Source organism: Podarcis filfolensis (genome assembly GCF_964270895.1).
Source record: "Podarcis filfolensis genome assembly, chromosome: 9".
In the NCBI taxonomy this organism is placed as follows: domain Eukaryota; kingdom Metazoa; phylum Chordata; class Lepidosauria; order Squamata; family Lacertidae; genus Podarcis; species Podarcis filfolensis.
In genome coordinates this window covers 67741470-67760810 of record NC_139610.1, presented here as the reverse complement: position 1 = coordinate 67760810, position 19341 = coordinate 67741470, and the positions used below count along the sequence as shown (strand labels likewise).

General features: G+C 45.9%; 1 protein-coding gene and 1 long non-coding RNA gene across 10 annotated transcripts in view; one reads left to right on the top strand and one right to left on the bottom strand.

Moving 5' to 3' along the window:
• The window catches only part of CCDC158 (coiled-coil domain containing 158), a 50239-nt gene that overhangs the window by 19319 nt on the left and 11579 nt on the right, over window positions 1–19341 (bottom strand). For all 9 annotated transcript variants that reach the window (XM_083571022.1, XM_083571030.1, XM_083571028.1 and 6 more), the window contains 9 exons: window positions 18423–18532; window positions 16477–16804; window positions 13772–13848; window positions 11504–11614; window positions 10182–10296; window positions 7780–7899; window positions 5602–5799; window positions 2901–3383; window positions 1122–1311 (listed from right to left, as the gene is read on the bottom strand). In XM_083571022.1, coding sequence (XP_083427148.1) covers window positions 1122–1311; window positions 2901–3383; window positions 5602–5799; window positions 7780–7899; window positions 10182–10296; window positions 11504–11614; window positions 13772–13848; window positions 16477–16804; window positions 18423–18532 — 1732 coding nt within the window. The remainder of the gene's footprint in view (window positions 1–1121; window positions 1312–2900; window positions 3384–5601; window positions 5800–7779; window positions 7900–10181; window positions 10297–11503; window positions 11615–13771; window positions 13849–16476; window positions 16805–18422; window positions 18533–19341) is intronic.
• LOC310742589 lies at window positions 1201–7746 on the top strand. The gene is made up of 3 exons (XR_014538589.1): window positions 1201–1470; window positions 3033–7245; window positions 7613–7746. It is a non-coding gene; the product is annotated as an uncharacterized lncRNA (long non-coding RNA).

Here is a 19341-nt window from a genome sequence, read left to right as displayed (position 1 = left end):
ATCTTTCCCCTCCTCTTCCTGGTCTATAAAGTAAACTGAAAATAACACAGTATAACACAGAAGGGGAGTAGCCAGTGCAGGACCTCAAAACAGGGTATTACAGGTGTGTAGCAGGGCTGGTACAAATCTGGCTATGGGGCCAATGAATTTTAAGTTAATATATTCCCGGAGGGGAAAGATTCAGGCCTATTAACTGCATTAGCCTGGAGTTGGCACTGTCGAGAACCAGTGCCCCAAGACCTGGGACACCCTTGCCTCATTGTTTGTTCAGCAGAGCAGCGGAACTTTGATAGGCACGTGAATTCCAACAAGACACAGAATGCAGGAAAAGTCTTTAGTAGAGGTTTACTAAGGCATAAATCGTATCTTTTTCTTGCCAGATCCCTAGCAAGGCAAAATGTAGCTCATGTAGAGCAAATCCAGTTTCAGCAGGGGAAAAAATACACCACACAAATATAAATGCAAAGATACAAGGAAAAACAGAAGAGCAGTAGGAGAGAGAGAAAGAGAGTAATGAAGCACCCCAGGCAGACAGTTGGTGTTTCTCAACCTGTGGGTCCCCAGATGCTGTTGGACTACAACTCCCATCATTCCTAGTCAGCATGACCAGTGGTCAGGGATGATGGGAGTTGTAGTCCAACAAATATCTGGGGACCCACAGGTTGAGAACCACTGGATAGTCTGTCTCCTTGAAGAATTGAGATAGCACAATAGAAGAGCAACATCTGTGCTTTCTCTGCCTTCGAGAAGGCAGGTCCTCTAGCACCTGAATCAACCAAGTCACTTCATTGCAAGCCACAAAAGACAAGACACCCCTCCTGCATTCTTCTGTGAGCAACAGCGCTTCAGATGTGAATCTGCCACTCTGGTGTGGGCTGCAGCTGGAGTTTGGATGCAGCAGGGGACGCTGTGGTGGGGCTGTGCTGCTAACCTGACCTACCTCTGGCTGAGTCACTGCTACACACCGCAGAGGGGAGGGACGAGGCAGCAGAGAGGTCAGCACGGTGCAAATGCACCGGCAGGGCCAATCCGGCCTTCCTGCTGGTATGTACTGTTTGGTTGTGAAGGCAACCCAAAGAAAGATGAAGCAGGTGAATAATATCCTGTCTGGTGGTCCATACCTGCAAGCGTAGCAAGCTCAATGCGGCTGCTTTTTACTTCACTCATCAGCTCTTCTTTTTCCATGCTTACTTCTTTCAGTGCCCGGAGCCTCTCAGAGCTGGCGTTGATCAGTTTCACCTTCTCCAGCTCCATCTCGCTCAGCCTGGCCTCCAGCTCACGAACCTGGATGTCTTTCTTGTCCAGCAAAATCTAAATAAAACAAGCTAATTCTCCTTTATGCTCCTTGACTAAACGTGCTAGCCCATTTGACCTTCACAGGGCTAGCCTAAATAAGGAGGAGGGGACACAACTTCTGCAAAACTTCCCTCCATAGCTGGTCACCCAGAAAGCAATTCTTACTTGCCACAGGTGACTAGAAAATGGTAATTTCTAAACTTGAGAACAGAATGGGAAAAGACACACCACTTTGACAGCAGGGTGCTGATAGCACAGTCTTTGTCCGAAAGACAAGTTGCTCAAGACTGAGACGATAGATGAGAGAGTATTTGTACAGCCAGGGCTATACCCATGGGCCTACTGTATTACCTGACCACTGATGAGCTAGTAGTTGCAACAGCATCCTCAGGCCATCTGCAGTGATGGTGCCCAAGGGCAGCAGAGAGCTGGCCAGCAGTTCCTTCTGGAAAACTGCCACAGCGGTGCAAAGAGTAAGCTGCTTGACTCTGGCTGCCCGGGCCCCTGATTCAAGACCCCCTCAACCCTTGCAGACAATGGATTCATCCAGATACACAACTATATTTTTAGATGATTGAAATGAGCAAAATCAGCTGTGGGAAGGGCCCTTTTGACCCATACACTAAGGCAGCATTCGTCAACCTGCTGGCCTCTAAATGTTTTGCACTACAAGTGACATCTGCCCCAGCCACTACAGTGGTGTTGGCTGGGGCTGATGGGAGTTGAGGCCTAAAACATTTGGAGGGTGCCATGTTAGTGAAGGCTGCACTAAAGACATTGAACAGTATGAAATATGCACTCTCTGCAAAACCAAATAAACAGAAATCTTATAAATCTCTGAAAGTCACAAAATATGCACTCTTGATGGATTCTCTTGAAAACATAGAACCAAATAAACATAAGTCTTATAAGTCTCTGAAAGTCTTTGTAGACTATGCAGGTCTCTGAAAGAAGCAATGGGTCAGATTCTTATCTGGTGAAAACAAGCTGTAAAGCTTTGTTTTATGACGTCCAACACTGCTGGAGTGGTCCGCAAACAGACGTAGTGAACAGTGATTCCGGATATACCCACTGTTTCATGGAATTCTTCTTCAGCACAGCAGAAGAATACAGAAATGCTTCATAAACCCATCTTTATGGTAAATGGAATTGTATGGTTACATAACTTTATGACCACTGCTCCATAGCAATTGTTCTATGTTTTCAAGAGAATCCATCAAGAGTGCATATTTGTGACTTTCAGAGATTTATAAGATTTCTGTTTATTTGGTTTTGCAGAGTGCATATTTCATATATTTCATACGGTTCAATGTTCTGTATAGATTATATAAAGAGTTTACACTGACATCGCATTGTTGTACTTGGTCATCGTATTGCCTTGGATATTACTGATAACTGTTTGCAACACAGGGGTTTAATTGTTTGCACTAAAGACATGCCATATGAACTGTCTTCCCAGATCAGTATGCATTTAGTCAAGCATTCTGTTTATAGCTAGCTCTTCTGGTCTTGTTTTCTGACCCAGAATTCCCATGACCAAAAGAAAAGCTTCATCTTTTTAAAAAAGTGCCAACACTCCCCCGCACACAGCGAAACATGCACACCTTAAGCTCATGGAGTTCCATTTTCTTGTCGTTGACTTCTTTCGCGAGCTGGCATTTTTCCATCTCCATTGACCCAGCCGTCCGACTATGCTGGCCCACGATCTGAGTCATGTTCTCGACTTGCTTCCGCAGGATCTCAATCACCTTCTCCTTCTCCACCACCTGCAGCCTCAGGGAGTCGCAATCCGAGCGCACGCTCCGCATGTGGTCGCTCTCGCTCTTCAACACCTGGAGCTCCTGCAGCTTCCCGTCCACGCGCCCACGCAGCTTCTGGATTTCCTCGTTGGTCGCCTCGATCACCTTCTCCTTCTCCTGCAGGCACGAGGTCAGCTCTGCCACGTGCTTCTCTGCGGCATCCAAACTCACCTTCTTCTCTGTCAGTTCCTCCACGACTTTGCGGAGCATCTCTTTGGTGGACTCTTGCTGGGAGGCCATGGACGCCATCCTCTCAATGCTTTCGTTCTTTTCCTTAATTGCAGACATCTGGGGGGGGGGGGACACAAATGTTCCATATGTTTTCATTGTATCAAGGGAGGTTATTACAATTTTGACTGCCCGGGGTGGGACTGGGGAGGTACGGGGGCTGAAGTGTCTGTGGGGTCAAGTCAGTAGTCTCCCTCTCCCCCACAGAGCCTCAGATCAGAGGGGTGGGCTTAATGCTTTTGTCCACTTTCTCCTCCAATGAAACTTTCACCTAGGCACCTGGGCAAAATTTCCTCATCACCCTGTCACTCCCGCCATCTCTTTCTTGCTTGCCTATTCTCAACCACTTCTTCCCTTTGCATAAGACAGTGTCTAGCATGTTTTGGATATCTGGTAGCCACATCCATTCTCTATGGCAAAGCGTGGTTTCCTGGATGGAAACCATGTTTTGAAAAAATATGTATCTTGTGATACTTCCAGAGGGCCAGAGGCTCCCTCTCCTTGCCACCTCTGTGGCATTTAACACCCACCAAGCTGTCTGCTCTGAGCCACCCCTCTTGCCAAATGCCTGAAAGACCTTCCCTCACAGCAGCGCATGAAATACCAGGCCGCAAAGAATTCAAAAAAGGTTTTAATCTTAAATAAGCTTCCAAAAGAGAGGAAGCTCTCTTTAACAGTGCAACAACTTGGCTTCCTCCTTTACTTATCACATTTGTCTCCTGTCTTTCCTCCATGGCTCTCAAGGCAGTGTATATAGCTCTCTCCACGACTTCTCAGAGAGATCAATGGGGCCAAAATGAGCCTTGTGGGGATTTGAACCTGCCTATCTCCTCGATCCTAGTGGGTCAGCATGCTGACCATTGCATTCACAACACACTTGGATGGCATCATTCAGGCTGGGTTAAGCAGACGCTGCCCCATTGCTATTTTTCATAACTTTTTGTCACAAGCATTAAAATAAATTATTTCATCCCAGCACAAAAGTGAGATGTCCAGGGCCGTGGTACTTTCAGTACCGCCTGGTACAACTGCTCAGTGCCTCAATTTTTCCTGCAGTTGCAGCCCCACCATGGTCTTTAACTCCAAAAGCAATCATGCCACCTGCAGGCCAGTTGAAGAAATACCCATAGATTGCCCACAACTGAAGCCCCAATGTCAGGGGTGGAGGAAGGGGGGTGCAGTAGGGGCGGTCCGTCCTGGGTGTCACCACCGAGGGGCGGGGGTGACAAAATGCCAGGCGGCACTCACCATGGGGCATGCAGCGCACCCGAGCCACACATCTCTCCTGGGAGACACGGTGGCTTGGGCACGCACAGGCTCCATGCTGCCCAAACAGTCCGCCCGCTGCCCCAGCTGCAAGACGGCTCACTGCAGACTCTGGAGGCCCCGCGGTGCACCACGCCCCTATGGGCGGCTCGCCACACCCCTGGGCACCCCGCCCCAGGCGCCTGAGCGGCTTCCTCCACCGCTGCCCAACATAACCCACTGCAGGCATAATAATAATAATAATAATAATAATAATAATAATAATAATAATCAATTTTTATTTATACCCCGCCCTTCCCGGTTCAAAAACCAGGCTCAGGGCGGCTAACAACAAATTTAAAACACTTAATTAATGCAACAAAAAACAGCATAAAAACAACAGTATAAAACGTGAATAACAATAAATTCAGAATTCAAAAATCAGTTTAGGGGGAAAATCCATCCAATAAACATTAGATGAGAACCAGGGCTAGCTGGCTAAATTAGTCCTATTTGGGCCAGCAAGGAGACCAGGGGAGAATTAGCTGTGGGATCACAGAGGGGGTAATCTTCATAAAAAGGGGAGGGGGAGGGAAGGAAGGGAAATAAAAGATCAGGCTAAGTTCAAATTGAAAGCCAGGTGGAAAAGCTCTGTCTTACAGGCCCTGCGGAAGGAAGTGAAATCCTGCAGGGCCCTAGTCTCATGGGACAGAGCATTCCATCAGGTCGGAGGCATCAATGAGAAGGCCCTGGCCCTGGTGGAGGATAATCTGGCTTACTTAGGGCCCGAGACCTCTAAGCTATGATTATTCATGGACCTTAAGGTCCTTTGCGGGGCATACCAGGAGAGATGGTCCCGTAAATATGAGGGCCCTAAGCCACAAGGCACAAGAGTGAAGCACACCTCCAGCTTTAATTGAAGGGGTTAGCAGCATCACTTGGCTATCAGGAACCTATACAATCTGCAGTATGGATGTTTCCCTTTGGCTTGGGGGCGTTTGCATTGTTCCCGGCTTGGGCCACCTTTCCTGACCTGACGTTCCATTTGCCCCTGGGACTCCATCTTCATGGACGACACGATGGACTCCATGCGCTGCAGTTCCATGTTTTTGTTGTCCAGTTCCCTCCGCAAGTGGTCAATGGTGATGCTGCTGCCGGTGTCCCGATCCCAGAGCCGCTTGTTCTGCTCTTTTTCCAGATTCAGCTCCATATCTTTCTTATGAAGCTCACTCTGAAAGGCGGGGCGATTCCCAAGCATTAAATAAAGCTTTGAAAAGTATTCCATGGGTCTAGTTGGCAGCCATTACAATAGGCTGTAGAAGAGGAGAGGCATCACAATTAGCGCTGCTGGGAAATCAGGCTCCTCGTTCCATCCCTCCATCTGGCAGCAGCCTTTCTGGCAGGGTGCAGCAGAGGAGAGAGGAGAAGGGATGCCACATCACTCCATCTAGGGTTGCCATACATCCAAAATATTTTGGACATACAGTAGCTGGGGTTCCAGGACTCAGCTGTCAGAAACAGTGCCCAGATGGAAATTGCAAAAATTTCCAAATAAAAGAGAGAACTTTTGTGCCCAGATTTTCACTTTTTGAAATATGGCAACCCTAAGTCTCCATCGACACAGCTTGTCCTTATGAGAATTTGTAACCAAGAACAGAGTTTTGCTTAATTACTTATTTATTAGCAGCCATTTCTTCCTCCCACCCTATCCATTTTCCTGGTTTGTTGTGTCTTCTTAGGTTGTAAAACTCTGAGGACAGGAACTGCTTTTTGCTTGTTTGTTTCAATTATTTGTTAAGTCACTTTTGGAGCCCTTTCTGAAGGAAGAGTGCGATAATTATTATTCTGATGATATTTTCTTTTAAATTCTTTGAGAAAAATAATAATAAATGACTAATCCTACAGGGCAGACCTAGGTGAGTGACTCATTTGCGTAAGCTAAATGCACAATGAACTCCAGCTCAAATTAAACATAAGGTATGATTTCCAGTATTTACAATATCCAAAGTATCGGGGGGGGGGGGAGAGAGAGAGAGAGAGAGAGAGAACATGTAAAAGGTACGCTGTCTGTCTGGCAGGCAGACATCAGCTAGCTATTAACACCTGAAATGTTGTCCTTGATTTGGGCTAAAGGCCAAGATATATTCTTCCCTTAAAATGTTTCTCCACCCCCAAAGTAAGGCTGTAATCTGAAGAGGAGATGGAGCCCAATAAGTTTCCTATTACTTTCCATCTGTGCTCTCCCCACCATGATGAAAAGAGCCACTCCAAGCTCCCTTTCCCTAATGAGTAGGAAAGCAAATTGGGAAAGCTGGGGTGGGGGGGGGGGAAATGGCATAAGAGTATAGGAGGCTCCTCTTTTCCCTGTCCCAATGCCCATCTTCCCTTTCACCACCACCCCTTGCTTAGTCTTTTACTTATGACTGATGCACCCAACTCACAATGAAATTATTCCTGTCCTAAATGAAGCTAACAATTCAGACTTCTCATGAATCCTGTTATGTGAGCGTTGTGTGATAGTCAACAGCATTCCTCGGACTATGCCTGTGTGATGTTCTTTTACATGCAGCTAAAGAACCCTCCCCAGCACCATTTTCCAAGTCCTGAATGATCTGTGCTAACTGTTCAACTTTCTCAAATAATTTTCCAATGAGTATTTTCCTTTTTTTATGTAAAGGTAAAGGCAAAGGGACCCCTGACCATTAGGTCCAGTCACGGACAACTCTGGGGTTGCAGCGCTCATCTCGCTTTACTGGCCAAGGGAGCCAGCAGACAGCTTCCGGGTCATGTGGCCAGCATGACTAAGCTGCTTCTGGTGAACCAGAGCAGCACACGTTAACGCCATTTACCTTCCCGCTGGAGCAGTACCTATTTATCTACTTGCACTTTGATGTGCTTTCGAACTGCTAGGTGGGTAGCAGCTGGGACTGAGCAATGGAAGCTCACCCCGTTGCGGGGATTCAAACCGCTGACCTTCTGATTGGCAAGCCCTAGGCTCTGTGGTTTGGACCACAGCGCCACCCGTGTCCCTTTTTTTAATGTAGTGGTGGGTTTATGTAGCATGCAGATTAAAGCTGGCTCTTCATTACAAGCTCTGGTGTCCCCCAGTTTCACACAAAGGATTGGAATTTGATCTACTTACGTAGCTGGACCGTTGAAGTGATTTACAGAAAGCAAACTTTATGGAAGTGATTCAGTCTCAGATGCCTACCACCAACTGCTGAACCTGATCGTCCAAGTTTCCAGTTTCCTGGCTATACTGGTCCCTTTCATTTTGAGCTTCCGCCATCTCGGAATGAACCAAATGCAGCTGTTTCTCCAGTTCTTCTATCTAAGATATTAACACAAAGACACACAAAATAGCCTTACAGCAGATTTCTATGAGGAAGAAAGGGGTAGCATGCCTGCTGTGATCCAATTTCTGGAACAGGACAAACGTGGTATCACAGAATGAGGTACTAGGAGCAGAACTCGGCTTCCTGGGAACCTTAGCTCTCCTTTCTGTTTAAACAAAAGCTTTTTCTAGCCTGCAGTTTTGAAGGCACATTTGACAGTATATGGAATGTGCCTCCTGAATTGTCAGGAATCCAAAAGGTGCCTGGGTGGATATTTGCAGTGCTCGGGGGCCGGCCTTCAGGTTCCTACAGGGCAACTAGCTGCTTCTGATTAGCAAAAACTAGAATCGTGCAAAGTAGTTAAAACTGTCCAACCAATAGTGCAAAGCAAGACATAATGCAAGTCTAGTTGGTTTGCAAAGTTGGCACTGCTTTCAGGATTCTCTTTCTTTCTTCAGCGCATAATTTGGATTGCCTGCTTGAATCTTTTTGGTTGTTTGAACACCCTCTTAGTTGGTGGAGGTAGAAAGCAAGTCCTGTTATTAGTTTTCACTATGGCTGCTAAAACAACATCTGATACTAATCTGGAAGTGGACTAGGCTGTTAAGATATTAACAGAATACTTCCAAATATTTGTTTGGAAAACTGGCACAATTCACAGATCAATCAAATCTCAGCACAACTTCACCTGTGTTCTTGACCAACACCCATTCATTGCAAGAATACATGTGCTTAGTGATTCACTTCCGTGATCAATACATGAAAAAGTAAATGAAAGGCATGTGGAACTCAATAAAGCATGTACTGAATCACTTTACCAACCCCCCCCCAAAAAAACACCTCTTGATATCCACTGCCATGTCACCTTGATCAGCCTACCTGTTATTTGATTTCTTGGACTTTTCTATATAAGAGAAAACATCATTCACTTGTAACTTGGAAGAAGGAACCTGCCCAGCCCAATGTGGCTTGTAACCTAAGCTGCAGTTGGGAATGGAAGTCAAATGACTATGTGTGAATTATTGCCTCTAAATTTTAAAAGACAAAAATACAGTGGTACCTTGGTTCTCGAACTTAATCGGTTCTGGGAGCCCGTTCAAAAACCAAGGTGCAGCTTCCGATTGGCTGCAGGAGCTTTCTGCACTCAATTAGAAGCCATGGAAGCCACGTCGGACGTTCGGCTTCCAAAAAATGTTCACAAACTGGAAAACTTAATTCTGGGTTTGTGGCATTTGGGAGCCAATTTGTTTGACAACTAAGCCATTCAGGAACCAAGGTACCATTGCATAACCTTCCTCTAAGCAATCATTGTCTAAGGCCCTTCTTTGTGTTCCTCCACTGTGAGAAGTCTGGAGAGCAGAAACATGAGGACAAATCTTTTTTGTGCTGGCTTGCTGCTTGTGAAATGATCTCCCAAAGGATATTCACCTGGTGCCTTGGTTATGTATCTTTAGGAGCCAGGCAAAACATTCCTCTTCATCCAGGCCTTTGATTAACTAAACAATCCATGGCCTTTTAAACTGTGGAGGGGTTTTTTGATTTTGTTTATTACTATGTTGCGTATTTTATTACTTTTACAATGAAAACCATGTCAAAGGGGTCTTAAAAACCACTCTGTTGCTGGGTAATTCTTTTTAAAAAAACGAATACTGCATTGCTACTGATTTTTATTTCCTCCTCTTCACTACCCTAAAATACTACTACTATAATAGTAATAATAATAAATAATAATAATAATAATAATAATAATAATAATAATAATAAATAATTTATTTGTTCCCCAGCCACTCTGGGCGGCTTCCACAAAGACCAAAAATACACTAAAATGTCACACATTAAAAACTTCCCTGAATAGGGCTGCCTTAAGATGTCTTCTGAATGTCAGGTAGTTGTTTATCTCTTTGACATCTGATGGGAGGGCGTTCCACAAGGCGGGTGCCACTACCGAGAAGGCCCTCTGCCTGGTTCCCTGTAGCTTTGCTTCTCGCAATGAGGGAACCGCCAGAAGGCCCTCTGCACTGGACCTCAGCGTCCGGGCAGAACGATGGGGGTGGAGACGCTCCTTCAGGTATACTGGACCGAGGCCGTTTAGGGCTTTAAAGGTCAGCACCAACACCTTGAATTGTGCTCGGAAACATACTGGGAGCCAGTGAAGATTCTTTAGGACCGGTGTTATATTGTCCCGGCGGATAATACTAAATGCATTAGATTCATGATCACAGAACACATACACAGAATTTAATTGCAAGTGTCTCGCCAACATCATTTTGCAACCCACCTTGTCCTGAGACATCCTCCTTGATTCTCGGAGCTCAGAACGCAGCGAGGACACAGTGCTTTCCAGCTGATTGATCTGTCGCATGTAAAGTGAGTTCTGGTTTCTTGCTTGCTCTCTAAAAAATATAGTAGGACAAAGAGAGAAAGTGAACAACCTGAAGCCAATGTGAAAGCGCAACATGTACAGAGATAATGGTGCAGACATAAAGCCACGACCCTGAAATTAAGAGCCCCATGCTCTACCAACTGAGCTATCCCAGCTCCCAAGCCCTTCAGATAGGGCATGCCAGAAATGGAATACATAAAACAGACTTATAACTACAGTACACCTGCAATGGCTTACTACTGGGCGATAAAATACAGTGGTACCTCGGGTTACAGATGCTTCAGGTTACATACGCTTCAGGTTACAGACCACACTAACCCAGAAATAGTACTTCAGGTTAAGAACTTTGCTTCAGGATGAAAACAGAAATCGTGCTCCGACGGCATGGCAGCAGTGGGAGGCCCCATTAGCTAAAGTGGTGCTTCAGGTTAAGAACAGTTTCAGGTTAAGAATGGACCTCCAGAATGAATTAAGTACTTAACCCGAGGTACCACTGTATTGTGTACTGCTTTTAATATTTGATGAATTATTGTATTTTAATATTTTGCTGGAAGCCGCCTAGAGTGGCTGGGGAAACCCAGCCGTATGGGCGTGGTATAAATAATAAAAATATTATTATTATTATTATTATTATTATTATTATTATTATTATTGATTAATTATCCCGTTTCCAATAGTTTTATTGTTATTCTGCAAGCTGTGCCTTCCAAAAACATGATATTGCACACTGAACTAGATCTTCACAGATGTGTGAAAAATCCAATGAGAGTTTTTGCTTAACCGAGGTTCAATTCAGCGGGTACGATCAGTTTTTGGCATGGCACAGCCACAGAATGAAAAAAGTTATTGGACCTGGGGGAATTAATTGATACATAATACAATACATTCAAAATACGGGTCAAGCAAAAATGTGAATGAGCCCCAAATTTGCTCCAGCTATGGTCTACTACACATTATTCCTGTGTCACTAGAATTTCTCTTCTACTTAAATTTATACTGCATTACACTGGGAAAGCAGGAGGGCAGGGGTCCTAACCAGCTTTCTTCCACCCCAGAATTCTCACCCTAAAAGGTTTAATGAATCCTAAGAGAAATCTAGTAAACAATCCGTGTCCTGCATTGGTATAATCAAGGGTTTCTGTGTATTCAGCAGACAGTGTTTGCTTGCAATACTCTTCAGTGATGTACTTGCAGAACAGCATTACTGAGACACTTACTGGATGATCTCCAGCTGGCTTTCGATGTTGCTTGCATGGCTGCGAGAGCTGTTCAGCTTTTCGTTCAGAGCTTCCAATTCCTGTTCATGCGCACTTATCAGTCTCTCAACACTGTTATTAAAAAACCCCCACAAAAAACAGAAATGCAATAGTAAGACATCAGTGATCTATCTGTAGAGAAGGCAGTGGCAAAAATAGAGGGCTTATCCACACTTCACTTTGTCTCGTTGCTTCCCACTGCTCCCCAGAGAAAAATTTGTTCCGCTGGTAAAGAATGGGTTTTCTTTTGGAAAGGAACAAGGCAAGGGGGAAATTGTTCTGACCCATGCCTAAAAAGGGTGTGTGAAGCAGAAAACCTCTCAACCTCATGCTTTTTATGCACAGCACAAGAAGAAGTGTGGGCAAGCCCTCAGTCATGCTTTAGAGCGATAAAGACACAACTTAGGATGAAGCAATGCAGATAGCAGGTGGCTTGATTTCTAATGTCTCTGAGATCGTACATTCTTGTAGGGAAAAGTAAAGCTCTGTGTTTGGGGACAATCTAGGCTGGGTACACACCTCACATCTTTCCCCCAAATAATCCTGGGAACTGAAGTTTGTTAAGTGTTCCGGGGTCCTCACCGTGGGATCACATTCACCCGGTGCTATACCAGCTGCACTGGCTCCCGGTGGAGTACAGGATCAGGTTTAAGGTGCTGGTTTTAACCTTTAAAGCCCTATACGGCCTAGGACCCTCGTACCTACGGGACCGCCTCTCCTGGTATGTCCCACGGAGGACCTTACGGTCTTCAAACAAAAACATCTTGGAGGTCCCGGGCCACAGAGAGGTTAGGCTGGCCTCAACCAGAGCCAGGGCTTTTTCGGCTGTGGCTCCGATCTGGTGGAACGCTCTGTCACAGGAGACTAGGGCCCTGCGGGACTTGACATCTTTCTGCAGGGCCTGCAAGACAGAGCTGTTCCACCAGGCCTTTGGCCAGGACACAGCCTGACCCCCTCCTTTGGCAATCCTCACAGAACTCTAGCCCAATGGTTGCCATTGATCTGATTTGAACTGATTTTATAATGAACTGATTTTAGAATGTTGTATCATTTTACTGTTGTTAGCCGCTCTGAGCCCAGCTTCAGCTGGGGAGGGCGGGATATAAATAAATAATAATAATAATAATAATAATAATAATAATAATAATTATTATTATTATTATTAGGATAGCAGCTCTGTGAGGGGTAAACTACAGTTCCCAAGATTCTGCACACAGCCCAGTCCCCATTTATTCCCGATGGGAGTTCAGCCATCATGTTTCGCTAGACAAGCACAGGGCTAGTACAGAGAGGGTTCTTAAACTTCCAAAGAGGACCCTCTGTGTGCCCACTTCCCTTGACTCCTCTGGGCAGGAATTATGTAGCAGAGGAGATAATATTTCATACTTCCTCCTGCCTCTGAGTTACTCTCTTCCATCATGCTTCCAAGCTAAGCAAAGATGTTTTGTTGAAGCTCCTGGTTTCAGCCAAGCTACTGAGACTACCAACTTTTATTTTACTGTAACTTGGAAGTAGTTTTCTGCATACTATTTTGCTGTATTTCCTGCCTGCATTGAAATGTAAGTAAACCTTTTTTTGTTTTATCTTACTAAAAACTTGTGGTTCGTTCTCTGCAACAGGAGTGAAGAGAGGAGGTCAGCAGACCACAAATAAAAGGGATTAAAAGGTGCAATAGCCCAATTCCTAAGCTTTAGTAAGATGCAAAAACATAGAAGTGTTTTCTAAAAAGACTTCTCAGCCTGCTGACTTTTTGTCTTTCTCCTACACACAGGATAGGAGGTTTTAATCTTAATCTACAGATTCAATCCTCAATTCATCTCCTACAAAGGGGCAACATAGAAGGCTGGAAGTTTCCATCCCTGCTTCTCACCTTTCCATTTATCACTGTGAAGGCAGTGGGAAGGAGTAGTAGCAGTGAGGGAGCACGTATTTCCCAAGCCAACCTCGTCGCAACTGACAGCCGTCTCCAGATCAGGCCAGCTTCTCTAACTCAAGATTGGATGTGCAGTGAGGTGGGAAAAGAAATGGGAACTCTCCCTGTCTATGAAACTGGATGGGCTTTTAACTATTTACTGATTTATTAGATTTCTATCTTACCTTTCTTCCAAGAGTTCAAGGTGGCAGCATATTTTGACAAATGCAGTCATTTTCTGTTCTTTGTTCTAAATTTTAGTCTTATGAATTATTTTCTAAACAAATATAGAGGAAGAAGATAAGAGCACAGTGTACCTCTCTTGTTGCTGTTGAAGCAAAGCTTCAGTTTTGCACTGTGATTCTCTCCTCACCATGTCCACTTGCTCTTCCATCTGTTATTAATAAACAGTCATCAGTCACAACCAAGTGAGCAATTAGCCTTACTTAAACGTATTTCATAAAGGACCTTACAGCAGCCTATTTACAGAACACAAGCATTAAGGGGGATAGCGAAGTTTGTTGATTCAGCACTCCTATGTTTAGACTGATAAGGATCACATGGTGGTTTATCATTAACATGCAATCAGTGCTGACTGTGTATTCTGAATAACTCCAGCTGCATTTGTGGTGGGATGGGAGGTGTATGGGGTGTCAGGAGAGGGCTAGTACCTCTGGTGGGGGACACACTGTGCTCCTTCTGGGGTAGTTTGTCCACCTTTGGTCCCCACCTGGCACTTAGCCCTCACCTGGGGCTCCTGGAAGCTGTCACCATGCAAAAGCAGCCACACCCCAGGGAATAGCTTTGATTGGCCAGCTAAACCAGGTGAGGGTAGCTGATGGGTTTCAAACCCTCAGCAAAATAGGGACTTCTCCTGCATGCAAAGACAGGCTCTGGTGGATTGAGCAGATGAGACCAATAGTAGGTACAACAGTGGAGAAGGTGGTTTCTGCACATGCTGTAGAGCAGGAGTCAGCAAACTTTTTCAGCAGGGGGCCGGTCCACTGTCCCTCAGACCTATATTTTGGGGGGAAATAATGAACGGATTCCTATGCCCCACAAATAATCCAGAGACACATTTTAAATAAAATCACACATTCTACTCATGTAAAAACACGCAGATTCCCAGACTGTCCTGGATTTAGAAGGCGATTGGGCCAGATCCGGCCCCCGGGCCTTAGTTTGCCTACCCATGCTGTAGAGCAGTGGTTCTCAACTTGTGGGTCCCCAGATGTTGTTGGACTACAACTCCCATCATCCCTGAGCTCTGGCCTTGCTAGGTAGGGGTGATGGGAGTTGTAGTTCAACAACATCTGGGGACCCACAGGTTGAGAAAGGCTGCTGTAGAGGGAAGTGAGGGCATATGGGGCTTGTCAGCCTCTACTGCCTGGCAGGATATCTTGGGGAGAAGAAAAGGCTAAGGAATAAACCCTACACAAATCCAGAGTGGAGTCCCTAAGACAGTTGGATGGCATCTTATATGCCTCTTTCCGCTAACTCCTGCAGTCAAGCTGGTGCCAAACGTATTGTTCTGCTTTCCTTTGAACCACATCAGCCAGGCCTTGTTGACTGGTCAGCCCAGGACCTCCATACACACTGCCTAGGCTTGCACCCTGGGGAGTTCACATCGGTGCTGCTAACTTTACCCTCAGAGTCGCACTCCATTGTCTCTCGAGACAGAAGGATGCAAACAACAGCAACATCTGCACAAGATAAGCTTGTGGTTATTGCTCCCACTGTTGCTTATTCCAAGGGACTTGCCAGAGCCTAGAAGCTGAAAGAATAAAATGCCTCTACTTGGCTCTTTCTCCACCTGGCACAGGCTTCAACAACTGTCCTGTATGTGCTCCACAATTCACCACAGTGTCATCTTAATTGCCAGGCCTGTGACCACAGGAAGGGGAAGAGATTGCTGTGGTTCAGAGGCTTCAACACTCATCCTATGGAAGTATGAGATTGGCTGCAGCCTTTCACAGCTGTGTGCTTTCCAGATGTTTTGGTGAACAACTCCTGCCAGGCCCAGCCAGCATGGCCAAGGGCCTGGGATGAACTGTAGTCCAAAGCATGTGGACGTTTTGGACCACAGATTAGGGAAGGATGCAGTATGCAGCATAATACCATGAGTATGAATGAGCCTAGTTGACTCCTCAGAGAGGCAATGGGTCTTCCAAGGTCTCAGGCTCTTTCCCAGCTCTGCTACCCAAGATTCTCCAAATGGAGATGCTATTGATTGAAACTGGGACCTTTTGCATGCTGGGCTGGAAAAACCAACCTGATCCTGACCCCCTTTGGGTGAGACATTTTCCTGTATAGTTTGAAACCAGACTGCTAAGGCATAGGTCCAGGGGTTTGCAGAAAAAGCGGTTCTGCATAAATAAGAGAATAACAATAGTTGTGGTTATTAACAATAATTTATTCATGTTAGGGCTTTAACACCCATTAAAATCTTAGTTGATTGTTCTGCCTTCGTCAAATCCCAGCAAGAAAAATGACAGGAGGTAGGAATTCATTCTGGGGAGAGGTGGGTGAGATTTGGCAGGAGCTCAGTGCCCCCTCCCACCTGCTTTTGCTGCCCTTTGAATCTCCCCGCCCAGCTCCAAACTCCAGCCTTATGAGGAGTGGGAGGTGACCCAAGTTTTGACACATGGAATGGACGTTTTCATACCAGGTCTGCCCCAGAGCCTAATCAGAGGTGCAATCTAGTTATCTGCATTTAAGCCTCAGTGTTTTCAAAGGGACCAGAGCATGCATGGCTGCACACCAGAAATGTGGCCGATCACTGGCCAACAAAAAGGGATGCCAGTGTGGTTAGATCCAAAATTGTTGCCTAATTCTATCCTGTGAAATAGGATAATCAAGTGTAAAAATGACCACAGGGTGTGAGCTGAGCTTGTGCTCCTGTTACCTGGTTACAATTCAGCGGTCAATATGACCTTGGTTATGCCACCAGATTCCCTCCTGTCTTGAGTACACAGTGATCTTATGCTTAAATTTCATTCAGAATGAGTTGAAGGGCACTTACTGGAGTAAGCCTCGCTTTGAGCAGGGATATCTCTGTATCTAGATCTCGCAGAACTTTACTGAAAGCCCTGGGAAGGTTGCAGATGTGAAGGTTGGCGATGCTCTCCTGATCAAAGATCTTCTTTCCCGAACTTTCTTCATAGGCCAGTAGGACATTGCGAAGTTCCTGGAGGATGTCTTCATGGCCCTGTACCATCTTTTTCAGATGTTCTGTTTGGTTGTTGGCTTCCTTCAGCATCTCCTCCTGAAGGTGATTGGCTGTTTGCAGCTCACTGATTGTAGCCTTCAGCTTGCAATTGAGATCCTCTTGGGTTTGAGACTCTTTTCGCCTATTTATCAGAAAAGGAAGCATCCAATGCAAATTCAGGGGCTTCTGACAACATCCCACAATTGTGTTTTGTGGTTTCTTTTGCAGTCTCAAACAGGTGTACAGCTTCAGTCTTTTAGTGATATTCTGGGTACACTTCTATGCTGACCTAGACTATTGTACAAAGGTAAAATTTACATAGGTCTCCCCACCCACTTTTGCTTTTGGCTCCACCCACCAATGGCATGTGGCCTTTGGCAGGTTGCCCAGAAGGAAATGTGGCTCTTGGGCTGTAAAAGCTTTCTGCCCCTGGTCCCCCCAAACCCGCAACAATATGAAAAAGAAACCACTGTTAAACTTCTGATATGCCATCGTCACAAGACAACTGACCGTGTAGCAAATTGACTCTGGAACTTCCCACTACCTGGGAAAACGGGAGGTCTGCAAAACAATACCAGCTCCCTGAGTTGCACAGGGCATGGGGCCATTCCCAAGATGTTTTCTTTGATCCCAGGTCATAATTTTAGAGCCTAGCTGGGAAGCTGCAATTGGAATATGCAAATGGTCTTAGAACTGTGGCCCTCTGACAGGAGCCAGCAGTAAATCACACTGAGAAAGCTGGAGTTACCGCATTTTTCGCCCTATAGGGCGCACTGGCCCATAGGACGCACCTCATTTTTTTGGGGGGAAATGAATAATAAAAAAATTATGTCCCCCCCCAGCTGCGGGGCTGGGGCGGGGGAAGCCCGCACTTCCCCTGACCACAGCCCCCAGAACAGGCTGCTATCCGCAAGCCTTGCGAGCCCGGGGGGAATTCCCCCGGATGCGCAAGGCTTGCGGACACCTGCGTGAAGCACGGGGCGTCCTCCGGAGGGCGCCCCGTGCTCCGGGCTGCAGGCTGCCGCCCGCAAGCCTTGCGCGCCCGGGGGAACTCCCGCCAGGCGCGCAAGGCTTGCAGAGAGCTTCCTGAAGCCTGGAGAGCGAGAGGGGTCGGTGCACACCGACGCCTCTCACTCTCCAGGCTTCAGCGAAAGCCTGCATTCGCCCCATAGGACGCACACACATTTCCCCTTCATTTTTGGAGGGGAAAAAGTGCGTCCTATAGGGCGAAAAATACGGTAACTCCTTATAAGCAAAACCGGATCTGCCCAGGAGTGGGAGGCCTAATGAGCATGGCAACTCAAGTTCTGCCCCCACGAAGTAGTTGCCAAGACGAAAGGTCCCTGCCTCCCCATAGATAGCTGTGTCTTCTCCTCTTCCAGGTCCCCCCCCCCCCCAGCAATTGGAGACTGTGCCTGCTTGTCTGTATTTGCTCCTCTCGCTTCATGCCTCTCCTGGTTCTGGGAGACCAGGGGGAGGGGAGCTTGTTGCTGTAGGAGGCGGAGACACCCATGTTTCTTCACAAGCCTGACCTATCACTGCCACAGACTCTCCAAGCTCACTAAGCCATGTTACCTCTTCAGCATTTAACACCACTCTTCTCCCTCTTCTCCCTCTGACCACTCATCACTGTCCTACCACCACTCCCTGGGCTCTGAGCCTTCTTCAATTGGGGGTTCCCCAGCTGGTTTCTCCCACCATTCCTCTGTGTTGAACCAGTCCCTGACACCCTCTCTAGTTTGTACCATGAGGGTGCTCACCTGAGATCAGTTATAGACTCTTTTTCCCTCGTTACCTCCCGAAGGTTTGTCTGCAACTCAATTATTGTCTGTCTTAAAGTTAATTTCTGTTGCTCATGCTGTTCTGTAGCCTGCGGGAAGCGAAATAAGATCATGAAACAGCATTAACAGTAGACAAAATGCAATTTGGGAAATGGAGCAAGGCAAATATTGGCGGCACTGCTCTAGGACAGATCTTCCGATTTGCAGAAGTCAGATAATTGTAATTAAGAGAAGGCTTGCTGCAGTTTTCCATGATGAATTATCCGGCTCTGGCTGTTTTGCTAATCTGATGAGCGCAAAAGGTATCATTTAGACATAGCAGACCATTTTCATTTAACAGAACCAGCCATAAAAGGGAGCCTGATCTATCCCTAGCCTTCAACAACACCCCCTCATTTTCACAAACATGCACCACACAAAGGCATGCAGTTGCAGATTAAAATCCAGGCTCTGAAAGCGTATCTGCAGAATAGAAACTAAACTAGTTAAACTGGGCTCCTGAACTGAGATGAAGAGAGGTTTCCTCACCCTTAACAAACAGTTCCCAACATTTGGGTAGTGTAACCAATATCAATGTGTGCATTTATTTATTAAAATGTTTCTATTAAAACTTCCTAAAAGCTGATTATGAAATTTTGAAAAAATTATAATCACCATATTTTTTGCTCTATAAGACTCACTTTTTCCCTTCTAAAAAGTAAGGGGAAATCTTACTTTTCTTGTGTCTTATGGAGCGAATGCAGGCTGCGCAGCTATCCCAGAAGCAAGAACAGCAAGAGGGATTGCTGCTTTAACTGCGTAGCGATCCCTCTTGCTGTTCTGGCTTCTGAAATTCAGAATATTTTTTTTCTTGTTTTCCTCTTCCAAAAACTAGGTGCGTCTTGTGGTCTAGAGCAAA